Below are 12,254 nucleotides of genomic sequence, written 5' to 3' on the forward strand. Positions count from 1 at the left end.
TGGCCAGGAGCCGTCCTGGACTCCTTGGGGGGGAGGGTGGCCTGGCCCCTGCACCAGAGCTGGAGGAATCAAGACACCCCACATCTCCAGGGAAGGAGCTGAGGACCAGAGGGGTGCGGCAGCCTGTCTCACCTGATCCCCACACTGCTGTCAACCAGCCACAGGGGACGGGAGGGAGAGATTTCAAAAATGGAGAGAACAAAGACACCAGAGGGTGATCCAATTCCAGACACCTAGAAACAGAATTTCACTGCTGGAACTGAAGCCCTCCTCCACCTACCCCACCTCCGAAGCCACAGGGTTATAGGTGTCCTGTTCCCTCCAAAACGAACTCCCCACTGATGCCAGGAGAGGCTCAAAGCTGGCTGGGGATGGAGATGGGATGGCACAGGTGGCTGGAGCCTGGGTGTGTGGGCCCCACCTCCCCATCAGGGCATCCTGAGACTGGAGCCAGCTGATGCCAAGCTGAACTGAAGTGCGGTATGGACCAAACCTGGGCCTTACGTGCCTCACATTGACCTCCCACACACACAAGCAGAGCACACGCAGGTACACACCACAGAGCACATCTCTGCTCCTTCCAAGCTCCCACCAGGGACAGGCTGGCCTGGGTCACACAAGGGACAGGGCGGGTCCTGAGGCCCCTCTGCTAGCAAACCTGCTCCCCGCTGTGCTTTACGGCCAGGCTTTCCTGACCACCTTCTCATCCCTTCGCTGCCCCTCCATCACCTGGACTCCCCAGCTAAGCCCTTCTGATCCCTCCTCTGAGACCTTCACCACCCCCTGTCCAGGGTTGATCACCTGTCTTGAGAAGGGCCTGTAGAGAAAGTCCTGAGAACCATGAGCAAAGACCAAAGAAACACAAAATTCAGTTGGTTCTAGCCCTGGAAAGGCCACCAGCCGTGGTGAGGAGCCAGGATGTGAGGACAGGAGAACAGGACATAGGAGGCAGGAAAAGCCAGACCAAGAGAGGCAGGTGGATAGCATCGAGGGGAGCAGAGTGCCTCTACCAGGGCTCAGGTTCAGGCAGGGATTGGGGGCCGGGGCCTGCATCTGGACAGAGCACCCGAGAAGAAGGAAGACATTTCAGGGCAGGGGCACACGAATGTTGGAGAGGGGCTATGAGCAAGTCAGCTTGGAGGAGCTCAGCCATTTGGGGATCTGCAAGGCTGTGCAGGGTCACCCCGGCCACACTGGGCTGTCATGGGCCGGGAAGGGCAGACTCCAAACTCCCTCTGAGCCGTGACTGCCCTTCACTAGATGGTCTCCTTTCCCATCTGTGAGGCTCAAGGAGGGGAGCCTGCCGGCCATCTCTGAGTCCCTGGGGCCCAGCACGGGGTCTGCTCATGAGATGTTCAGGAAGCATCCTGCTGGGGTGCTGGCAGCCTGGGAAGGTGGCTCTGTTGGTGGATAGAGCTGGAAATGAAGCTGGGCCATTTTTAATGAGCTTCAAGGGGCTCAGTATAATATCCAGAACACCTGTTGAGGCATTAGGAGTGCTGGGCTCCAGCCCCATGTGCGTGCTCAGTCATTCAGTCGTGTCTGACTCTTTGTGACCCATGGACTGTAGCCTGCCAAGCATTTCTGTCCATGGGATTCTCTCAGCAAGAATACTGGAGTGGGTTGCTATTCCCTTCTCCAGGGATCTTCCCAACCCAGGGATTGAACCCAGGTCTCCTGCATTGCAGGCAGAGTCTTTACCGCTGGGCCACCAAGGAAGCCCAGGCTCCAGCCCTAACTCTGTGACAAATAAAGAGGTCACTTCCCCTAACTGGGCATGTCCTCTCTTATGTGAAATGAGGGCATTGAACCAGCTGGTATCTGAGGGCTTGTCCAGCTCCAGTAACATGGGAATCTCCCTCTTACATCGGATGCTGACCTCTCCCTAGTGACCTGTGGGTCAAGTCCTCCCCACACCACCGGGAAGAGCTCTACACACGCCCCAGGCAAGCAACCCTGGACAGGTGGGCCTTCATTCACCTGGGGAAGGCTTGTGCTTTCTCAGACACAGGACCCGCGGTGCCCAGCCACCAGGCTCACCACAAGGTAGCCTTGCACCCAAGAGTCATGGCATGGAAATTTTGTGTTGAAGGGATATCCTTCAACAGCATCTTCAGTCTAAAGCCCCACTTGCTCATTGTTCAGACCTGGTCCTAGAGAAGGGACCATGACCTGCTCCATGCAACATTCCCATGAATATTCCTAGCATTCCTGATCTGCCTAAGTTCTGAGGAAGAAAGAGATTCACCAGTAGGATTCAAATCTTTTAATTTGCGAATGACCAACTTCCTCCTCACCCTCCTTTTAGTCCATAACACCCCCTCCCTGGCCGAGCTTCATCAAATGTCAGACTAGCCCCCACAGACAAGTCCGCGTGACTTCTCAGGCCTGGCTCCATCACTGTAGGCTGGGGTAGTAGACAGTAGGCTAGGGAGCTAGTGAATCCAAAGGAGATGAGTCTGGGCTCCCCTGTCCCACTTTCTGGCTGGGCTCAGAAGCCAGGTATCCCCAGGGTCACTGCTGGTCCCCTGTGAAGATGGAGCCAGGTGGGGTAGGGCATGGGAGGGGTAGCTGGGTTGGGGGGCAGGGGGCATCTCCTCTCCTCAGAGGATAGGCACTCACCCTGGGCAGCCCTGGGCACTATCTCGGTCCGGTAGATCTTGAAGGCATCATAGGCAAAGACGGAAACCAGGATGATGCCAAACACCTGTGGGAGCAGGAAGAGGATGCCACAACAAAGGCCATCGAGCCACTGGACACTAGGGAGAGGGAGGTGGGTGATGCAGGGCAAGGTGTGAGCCAGCCCCTGGGCACTGATGAGCTTGGGGTGGACAGAGGCACAGGAAGTGTGCGACCATCAGCCAGAGGTCCCCGGTGGGCGGGGGGGGGAGCCGGAGAATTCTGCAGGGCTGGACTCACAAAAGCAGCAATGGCAGCTCCGTCCCGGGAGGTCACAGCCGCAAAGGAGACCACCAGGAAGATGATGATGGCACTGACACAGCGGAGGAAGTCCTGGGGGTTGGGGTGCAGGGTCAAAGGGAAGCAGAGGGCAGGCAGCATCAGCCTGAAGTTCTCCAGGCTAGTCAGCGGCTTGACCCTCAGGTACTGGGAATCCCTACATGGAGATACCCTTGGACACAACATAAGGCGCTTGAGAGACAGAAAGCAAGAGAGAGCTCACACAGCTCCCCGGGGAGGGATGCAGATGGACGCAGAGGGACAGGGATCAAGATGAGAAGCCAGGGGGCTGGGCTGGGGCTGGACCTGCATCGGGGAGCAGATCTGAAGGATGGGGTCAAAGCCATGTTTAAGTATAGGACGTGGGGGCTGGATTCCTTGCTTACCCAGGAAAAGGAGAGAGGCTGGAAGAGGAAAATTCAATGTTGAAAGGAGAAGAAAGGGCCCATAATGGGGTGGGGAAGGCAGCACGGGGGGAGGCAGACCCTCACCAGACAGGGCCAGTTCAGCCGATCGAAGCGCTGGTAGTACTGGGTGGCATAGAGGAAGAGGAAGGCTAGTGTGATGAAGAACTCCAGCAGCGCGGCAGCCATGTAGGCAGAGATGGAGGCCGTGAAGCAGATGAAGATGATGAAGGTCAGGGCCTGCAGGATGGAGGGTGGGACATGTACCAGGGAGGGGACACAGGCCCGGCCAGGCCTTTGCCTCCCTCTTTCCAGGAAGCTCCCCCAGCCGGCACACCGCCTGCCCTCGGAGGTCTTGCCAACCCTGGTGGCAGGAGCCACGCCTAGGGCCTTTGCCCATCAAGGGCCGACTCCAGCCTCCCACCTCTGCCAGCCCAGGCTCCCCCTGCTCGGGGGCCCCAGCAGCTCCAGCAGTTTAGCCAAGCTGCACAGCTCTGGGGAACACCACTCTTTGAAATCCAAAAGAGAGTGGGTTCCCCTTTAGGACTGGGAACACCAGCCCCTCGAGTGGTGGGACATCAGCCTGTGCCCCCAGGAGGTACCCCATGCCCCATAACAATTCAAGGATGCCTAAAACTCCTCTAACAAGGACCAGAGTCCCTGGTTCCATGCCAAGAGGCAAGGATTAGAAGGCAGATGCTCCAGAGTGGACGTGAGTCCCCTCAGCTCTCAAATGTAGGATGAGGTATATACTGAAGACTCAAGTTTACACTGAGGTCTTGCTAAGCGAATAAGGGAAGGTACTTTCCGAGGACAGATGTTCACAGGGAGCAGGCAACAGATAAAGTGGGGCTGCAGAAAGTCTGCCCTTTCGGGTAACTGAACTTCTTGGACATGCTGAGAAGCGGCCACCTGAGAGCCCGGGGAGAGGCCGGCTGGTGTTACCCCTGTCCCAGCCCATCCTCAGGCTCCGTCAGTGTCCCATAGAGCGGTCCTCTGTCTGGCTTCAATCCTTCCTGAGGCACTGAAACCCGCTGTCGCAGCCTCCAGGTGAAGAAGCAGCAAGAAGGCAGGGGAGGAGATGCAGGGAGGGTCGTTGGGGCAGACGGGGTGTCCGGAGAGCCGGGGGAGGGAGGCTCCTGAGGGGTGAGCCCTGAGGGGCCCGGGGCTGGGAGGTGAAGCTCTAGGCTGGGGAGGTGGCTGTTACCAGCTCAGTCTCCAGAAGGATGCCTTTGAGGGAGGAGAGGAAGGTCTTGTCCACCGCGAAGCCCTCCAGCCCTGCAGCTGTCCCCGCCTCGGGGGGCCGGTCCCGACGACTCCAAGCATTGAACATCTCCAGGAGGCCCACCGGGTACAGCCCCCCACTGCCACCAGCCCAAGAAGGAAAACAGGAAGATGGAAACCTGGTGGGATGGGGAAGCAGACAGGAGCAGGAAAGGCACTGCGAGGAACCTGCAAGTGAAGCGGGCAGGCCTGCTGTGGGGCCCCGGAGAAGGCGGCCGCGGGGTGGGGGCGGCGGGTGGGGGCGGGGGTGCTTGCCCAGATGGGCCTTCACCCAGCTGCCCAGAGTGCCCTGCTGGGGCCTGCACTGGTCCCCAGGAGGCACGTGGAAGAGAAGGGGCGGGGAAGAGAGGAGGGGTCAGCTCTCCTCCTACTTGAAGCCTGACCCCGCCCACCCGCCGAGGAGGAAGGGAGGAAGGGGGGGCGGACTGCGGAGAAACCTGGAGGAGCTGGGAGGTGAGCCAAGAAATGGGCGAGACGGCTGCTGCTGGCGAGACTAGGAGCCCCCAAAAACCCAAGACTGAGGAAGCTTGCGTCCTCCCTTCCGTAACCTTAACCCTCTTCCTCGCCATCCTTTCTCTCTTTTCCTTTTAGGGAGGGTGTGAGCTGGAGCCCGGCCCAGGCAGCACCCCTCAGAACCAAGCTGTAGCGGCCAAAACTGAGGACAAAGGCAGATTGTTGGGGGGACAAGGGGGCGCTGTGTGCCTGCTGCAGTGCCTCAATGGGCCTCTGTTTCTCCAGTATGCCAGGAGGGCAGCCTGACCCCCACCCTGGTGTTTAGGGCTGGGCCAGGGAGCCAGGGAAGGGGAGGGAGGGGGGACCACAGCAGAAACTCTGGAGGGCAGTAGGTGAGGGCTGACAGTGGGGAGGAAATGGGACTGGGCTGGGGACCACAAGATACTCAGGCACCAGGGATGCCAAAGACAAATTAGGCCACTTTTAAGTACAGATTATTTATTTGAACAATTCTCTCCCTGCTCAATAACAGCCTCTTCCTTAGCAGCATTCATGTCAAAAGACTAGCAACTCCACCCGGAGGCTTAAGGTCGGTGCTCCAAAGTCGATGCTCACTAAGTGTTTGATGAATGAATGAAGGAGCGAACAAACTAATGAATTGAAGGGCTCTCCACTGGCGAAGGGAAAAATATCTGAAAGTGCCTGTGCTGCACCAGGGCGGCTGGGGGTGGGAGGAAAGAAGAGACAGACATAGCAGAGCTTTGAAGACCTTTCCCAGAAGGAAATGACAGGATGCCAGTTTCCAGGGACCATAAACAGCCGCTGCTGCCTTGGATTTGCCCTGCATTTCTCATCCACTCCAAAAAGTGCAAAGTGCGGTCCCCCCAAAGTCCCCCATCCTGTCCCAAGATCCTGCTGCTACAGGTGGTCCTTTGGAGGGGCTGTGCCTTCGGGTGTCCTGGTTCACCACAGCAGGTGGTTGTCCAACCAGCTCCAGTGTTTGCCCAGGGACCAGCCATGGTCGGCACAGCTAGGCCATCACACGGGGCCGCACACACACGCAAGCCAAGGAGACACGGTAGAGCCTGCGTTCCAGGCAGTAGCCATGGTGGGTGCCCTGCTGTCCTGGGCACGGCCGCCGGTAGAAGACAGTCTGGTTGTGGTAGAGCAGCTCTGAGTTTCCCAGGGGGTCCATGTGGGAGCCCGTCTTAAGGCTGACACAGTGTGGACACAGGCAACGTGCATGGTACAGATCCTGCGGGAGCCGGTCCAAGTCTCTGTCCAACCTGTGGAGCGGCAAGAGTCAGGTCCTAGAAGGAGGCTGACTGGGAGACCAGGGGACTGGCCAGGAGCAGTGAGGACCCAGGGTAGAAATGCCAGGGCTGTTGTCAGTTCTGTGGCTTTGGTTCCAGCTCTGGTACCCACAAGCCAGGTGGCTATGAACAAGTCACACCCTCTTCCCTGGGATTTATTCTCCTGAACTGTGAGGGTCGGGGATGGAAGAGTGACTTTCCAAATGGTCCCGGAGCCCTGAGGGAGGTGGGCCAGGTGGGGAGCTCCACTGGGGCTTCTACCAGACCAGCTGTGGTTCCATGTGATACATATGCTGGGTTCTAGCATCAGGTTTCCTTTTGTGATTGTTAGCATATATGTTTTTTTTTTTTTAATTTTAAAGTAAAAATTGCTCTTATATCCAAGCATAAGAAAGCATGAAGTGAAGGCTGACAGTCTGTCTCCCACCAGGCCCACTCCCCTGAGGGAGCTACTGTCCGCCATGTCCTGCCCATCCTCCAGATTCCAACTGTGCATGTATTTATAAGCACGTGTTAGGGTGTATGGTAAGACTTATTGACTTATTCTGAAAAGGCTTCATAGCCCCCAGAAGATGTGAGAAGTCAGTGCTCCAAAGGCCTGTGCTCCAGAAACCCAGTAGGAAACAGACAATAGGTTAGAAAACCATCCTCCAAACAGACAGGCCTTTGCAAACTGGGGCTCAGCTAGTGTCGCATTTCCCAGAGTGGATTCCCTGATAAATACGCTGTAGCGGAAGGGGTCTGTGGTCAAATGATTCTAGGAAGCATTGAGTTTAATGGGCTCTTCTCTGCAGACTTCTCGCTGTGAATGTGCTGAGCACATTGAGAACCTCCAAGGGGGTGGGGACTGCAGCAGTTTTCCCCCCACTTACGCGACATCATCAGTTTTTTTCTGAGGAACAGCTTGTGCGACACATGTTGCAAAGCACATGCTTCGGGGAAGACCAGCCCAAGTGGTTATCAAAGGTTCACAGCCCACGTGTCTAGACCCCAGCCAAGTCAGCCGTATGGCACCCAGCATCCCAAGGGTTCCCAACCTCTTTAGATTTACTCTAGAAGATAGCCAGGCTACCGAGACCACTTCAAAGCATAGTGGCCTGGAGTCTCCACCCTTGATCTAGTCTCAATCAAAGCTGGCCCCCTCCCTACCCACTGACCTTCTCCTCTCATCCCCAAAGCCAAGGATAAGCCAGAAATAGACTTACGGTGGGTGGAAACACAGATACCCCATGAGAGTGCGAGACAGGAGGAGAAATATGTTTGGGATCCCTACAGTACTAATTTTTAGTATTTTCATTCATTGTCCCAATTTCAGTACTTTCTAATATTTGTTTACATCATGACATAGAGAATTATAATATGCAGCAGCACATGGAGAAAGAATAAGACAGTTCATGATCAAAGACAACCAGCCTGAAGGTCCAGCCACCCAATTGCCCCCCTAGAGCAGAAAGAGGGTATAATTATAGCCCATCCATGGCTCAAGGTACTAGCATTTGGTATTGGGCTTCATTGCTCCTATATTGTACATTATTCCATGATATTTTTAGAAACTGGAAAAACACAGCCATTGTAGGGGAAGGAAAAGGAGAAGGGAGAGGAGGAGGGGAAGAAGTAGACAAAGAAGAAAAGAAGGAAACCTACATTTTCTGTACTAAGTTTAGATTTTTCACTCTTGATTTCACATGATCTGCATCATTAGGCTATAGAATATTATTTCATTTTACAGATGAAAAAAACTAAGCTTTGAACCCTTGAGCGATTGGCCCAAGGTCACCAAAAATGTGTCAGGGTTAGACCTTGTCTAACACCCAAACTGGGTAACCTCCCTGAGGTAAAAGGGGGGCAGATAGGCTGGAGTTGGCTGGAACTCCCCTGGTCCCTCACACACATCCTGACCAGCACGTGAGCAGGCGTTTAGGAGGGGGCAGGGGCTGGCAGACTCACTCATATATCCAGGGGGCGATGGAGCGGCTGTTGAGGGGTCCATCCTTGCTGGAACTGCAGGATTCTGGGTGGTGGGCGAGGCTGGTGGTCTCTGGGGGAGACATGAGCATACTGTTCCACTTCAGCCACTCCTCAGTGGGGTTCTGTCCTTTGCTGGGGCAGCAGCCGGGCCAGTGTGTGCAGCGCCTCTGGGACCCCAAACAGAGGGTGTGGGTTCCCATGACCATTGCCAAGAATGCCACCGCCTGTAGGAAAAGGCCAGTGAGAAAACTGCTCCCACCTAGTCTGGATGCCCCCTCCGCCAGCTGTTCTCTGAGATTCTAATTCAAGCCCCATCTGGTCCGCATGAGCTCCCTCCATCCCCAGCCACATCTCTGCTCCTGCCTCACTCAGCACCATCCCAGCCAGGCCCCTGCACACTTACCTGGTACATGCTGGACGCTGCTTGCCAAGCCTCAGTGCCGCGCTGGCTGACAGCAAGGCCTTGTGGAAGCTGTTTGACTGGAGCAGTTTAGGAGTCCTGGTTTTATTTTCAGCAAACCTGTTTTGTTTATTCAAATTTATTTCCACTACCTTTTGGAGGGTGTGACCTGAGATTAAAAAACAAAACAAAACCCAAGAAAAAAAAAAAAAAACTTGAAAGTCTTTCCAAAAGCTGCTTTAAATGCCAGACTCATGGAAGTTGTGATTAACGTGTCGTAAGCCTATTGAGTAAATGTTGTTCTTTGCCCTTTTCTGGGCGTGGGGTCAAAGTAATAGTATCCTGTTATTCTGTGCCTTGGGGAACAGGCATTATGAGAATTCTGATGGTTCACTTAATACCTGATGTTAGGGAACATCACTTGGACTCTCTCTAAGAGGTGTTGCTGCTATAATCCCTGCTGCTCCCACCCAAGGTCTTGTCTCTTCTCTTCCCTTTCTTCTCAGAGGTCCTCAGGATCCTCCACCTCAGCAAACATCTCCCTCTGTCTGCTTGTTCTCTGACCCCCTCCTCATCCTCCATGACCCCAGCTTCTATGACCACAATCATCTATGACTTCCCATGTCCATTATTTCTCCCCAACTTCCCCTTGCCCTCCCCAAGGGCCACCCACCCCCATCCCTGTGCATCCCCTGACCTCCTCTGGACTCAGGATACAGGCTTAACCCCACAGGCTGCCAGAAAGGCCTGGACTCCAACAATTTGTTGGCTGGATGTGCAGGGTCTGATGGAAGAAGTGGTGAGTGAGTGTTCCCATGGCACAAATGAGAAGGCAGGGCCAGGAAGAGAGGCACGGTGACAGCCTTAGCTGAGAGCCAACAGAAGCACCCAGCTCCCAGATCAGCTTGTCCCACCCCTGCTCACTACTTGAGGAGCATGGCAGGGGGAGCTTCTACTCTCAGGCCATGGGGTAAGGCCATGCAGTCACAGGTCCGTGGACCACTGTCGGCCAGGAGAGGATATTGTGCTCTGGCAAGGTTCCAGCTGGGCCTGGCCGCAAAGACACAGGTCAGTCAGGGGCCACCCATCTGGGGGGCTCTCTGCCTATTTTGCTCCAATCTTTTTCTCTGCATCCTTGTTCAACAACTCTCCTCATCCCCTCACTACCACCCCCCTCACTCCAACACACTCATATACAGACACCGTCTCTAGAGTGATGTATCCTGATTTGCATGTGCTTTCCCTTAGAAAATACTCCTCTGGTAACCAACGACTCAGGAAATAAACAAAAGGAACCAGGAATAACTTAAATGGCTGAGTGATAAGGAATCTTTTGAATGCTTTAGGGCAAAGCAGCCCTAAAAGAGGTGTGATGAGGTCAGAGGGCATTCGGAAGTGGTAGAAGCTGATCTGGTGAGCTCTGAGGGTCCTGGAAGTGGACAGGCGGTGAGAGCTTAGGGTCAACAGGTGATGGCTAGGAGAGCAGGGCCAGTGAGGAAGCACACTGGGGCCAGGAATACACTGCCCCACTCCCACTGGCCCACTCTCTGGCCCTGTGCTCCCAGGCACCCTCTCACTTCCATCCACCCCCTCAGCTCCTGAGATCATGTGCCAGGATGGTGCCAAGCCCTGCACATGCATCAGCTCGTTTTGCCTTTATAATAAAACCATGAGATGGCAACTACTGTCCCCATGTTAAGATGAAGAAACTGAGACCCAAAGAAATTGAGTAAGCTCATCAAGGTTTCACAGTTAGGAGGAAGCCAAACTGGTTTCCTCCCAGCTCTGAAAAACTCCAAAGCTAAGCTCCTGGTATGGAAATGCCACACTGTGGTGACCTCTGGACGGAAGGGAAGCCCCTGCTATAAGAGATTTCCTACTCACCCAGGTGTGGGCTGGACAGATCTCACCTAAACCCCCCCGAGGCCACAGGGCATTCCTGCCCACTCAGGCATTTAGCCCAGCTGGCTGGGATCCACAACTCTGGCTACCTCTCCCCCAGCCTCAGGTCTGCCCCTTGGCCCCCAGAGTGGCTTCCGGTGTTCCCAAACAACCCCCAACCCCAGCAAAGGCTTTGAGGGGATCTTCCAAAAGTGCTGGATCCCTCGGGTTTCCCCCAAACCGAACAGAGTCAGAGGCTGACACAGGCCCAGACCTCTTGATCTGGGCCTGCATCCAGGACAGGATGCCTGAAAGAACTGGAAGGGAAACCAAACACTTGTTTCACTTGCTGACACTGCATATGACCCACACTGATCGCATGGGATGTTCCCTCCAGGAGAGGCTTTGGGGTTGTCCTTCTGCCTCTGTACCATGACTTCCTCTGAGAAAACTGCTGAGGGGCATTCTCCCCTGTGATGACCAGGCCTGACACAGAACCTGTCCTTTGAGACACACACCCCTGCCCCCCGCCCCCGCCCACCTCCTTGCAGTTGCTCAGCCTCCACCCTTATCTCAGGAGCAGCTGTGGGTCTCCCCAGGGTGACTCCCTGCCATGAGAAACATTTTCCAGAGGGTTTCCTCTTGGGGTGACTAAGAATCCCTGACTCACTTCAGCTTCCAGGGAATCCCTGGGGGTGTAGAGAGATGGGGGTGGCCATGGGGGAGAATGTGGAGATAGAAGCAAAGTTCGTCCAGTATCTGATATCAATGGTGCCTCCCCATGTGTCCTCACCTGCCTGGGGCTGACCTGGCAGACACAGGGGAGATCTGAGCATGCAATCCCAAGCCTCCCCAAGCCACTGATACAAGGTCAACCCCTAGCAGGAAAGAAGAGGGAAGATGTGAAAGGGAGCATCCCACCTGGGCCAAGAAAGCCTGAAAGATGCTACAACGGCTGTCCTGCCCTTCCTCAGAAAGATATTCGAGTTCTCATCCATGGCCTTGAAGTCCTGCCCCTGCCCCTGATCAGCTCTTCACAGAGGGCCCTCTCTTCTTGTTCATAGCACTGGGCATGCTTGGTGGGAGGCTGAGGGGGAAGCGGGCAACAAGGATGGCCGCAAAAGTATCTTCCTGGTGGCTCAGACAGTAAAGAATCTACATGCAGTGTGGGAAACCTGGGTTCGATCCCTGGGTTGGGAAGATCCCCTGGAGAAGGGCATGGCAACCCACTCCAGCATGCTTGCCCGGAGAATCCCATGGACAGAGGAGCCCGGTGGGCTACAGTCCATGGGATCACAAAGAGTTAGACGTGACTGAGCAACTAACACAAAAGTGCCAACCAGCCTAGCAGCCCCTGAAATCGTGCTGAAACCACAGGGCTCCGCAGGGCCATGGACGCTCAGGTGAACTCACCTGAGGGGACAGTAGGGGCGGCAGTGGTTAAAATGTAAAAACACTTCTGCCCCCTGCTGGTAAATAGATGCTGTCCTAAGCACTGGAGCACCCCCACACTGCAACCTCCCTGTGATCCCACAACTGAAGGAAGACTGCCTGGCCCTGATGGAGGCCTTCAGAACAGACTCCCATGACCTG

At 55.3% G+C, this 12,254-nt stretch overlaps 2 protein-coding genes across 2 annotated transcripts; both read right to left on the minus strand.

The window, feature by feature from the left end:
- Positions 1–2,253: 2,253 nt before the first annotated feature.
- On the minus strand, positions 2,254–4,967 carry CMTM5 (CKLF like MARVEL transmembrane domain containing 5). Its single transcript, XM_020910031.2, has 5 exons — positions 4,570–4,967; positions 3,450–3,602; positions 2,920–3,012; positions 2,623–2,707; positions 2,254–2,528 (listed from the first exon to the last, which is right to left on the minus strand). Exons 1-5 carry the CDS (start codon positions 4,693–4,695, stop codon positions 2,515–2,517), a joined length of 471 nt encoding a protein of 156 aa, XP_020765690.1. The 5' UTR covers positions 4,696–4,967; the 3' UTR covers positions 2,254–2,514.
- Positions 4,968–5,580: 613 nt separating this feature from the next.
- Positions 5,581–9,352, minus strand: IL25 (interleukin 25). Its single transcript, XM_020910019.2, has 3 exons — positions 8,784–9,352; positions 8,360–8,604; positions 5,581–6,385 (listed from the first exon to the last, which is right to left on the minus strand). The coding sequence occupies exons 1-3, from the start codon at positions 8,790–8,792 to the stop codon at positions 6,130–6,132; spliced, it is 510 nt and encodes a 169-aa protein (XP_020765678.2). The 5' UTR covers positions 8,793–9,352; the 3' UTR covers positions 5,581–6,129.
- Between the last annotated feature and the right edge of the window lie 2,902 nt (positions 9,353–12,254).

This window comes from Odocoileus virginianus, chromosome 6 (genome assembly GCF_023699985.2).
Source record: "Odocoileus virginianus isolate 20LAN1187 ecotype Illinois chromosome 6, Ovbor_1.2, whole genome shotgun sequence".
In the NCBI taxonomy this organism is placed as follows: Eukaryota; Metazoa; Chordata; class Mammalia; order Artiodactyla; family Cervidae; genus Odocoileus; species Odocoileus virginianus.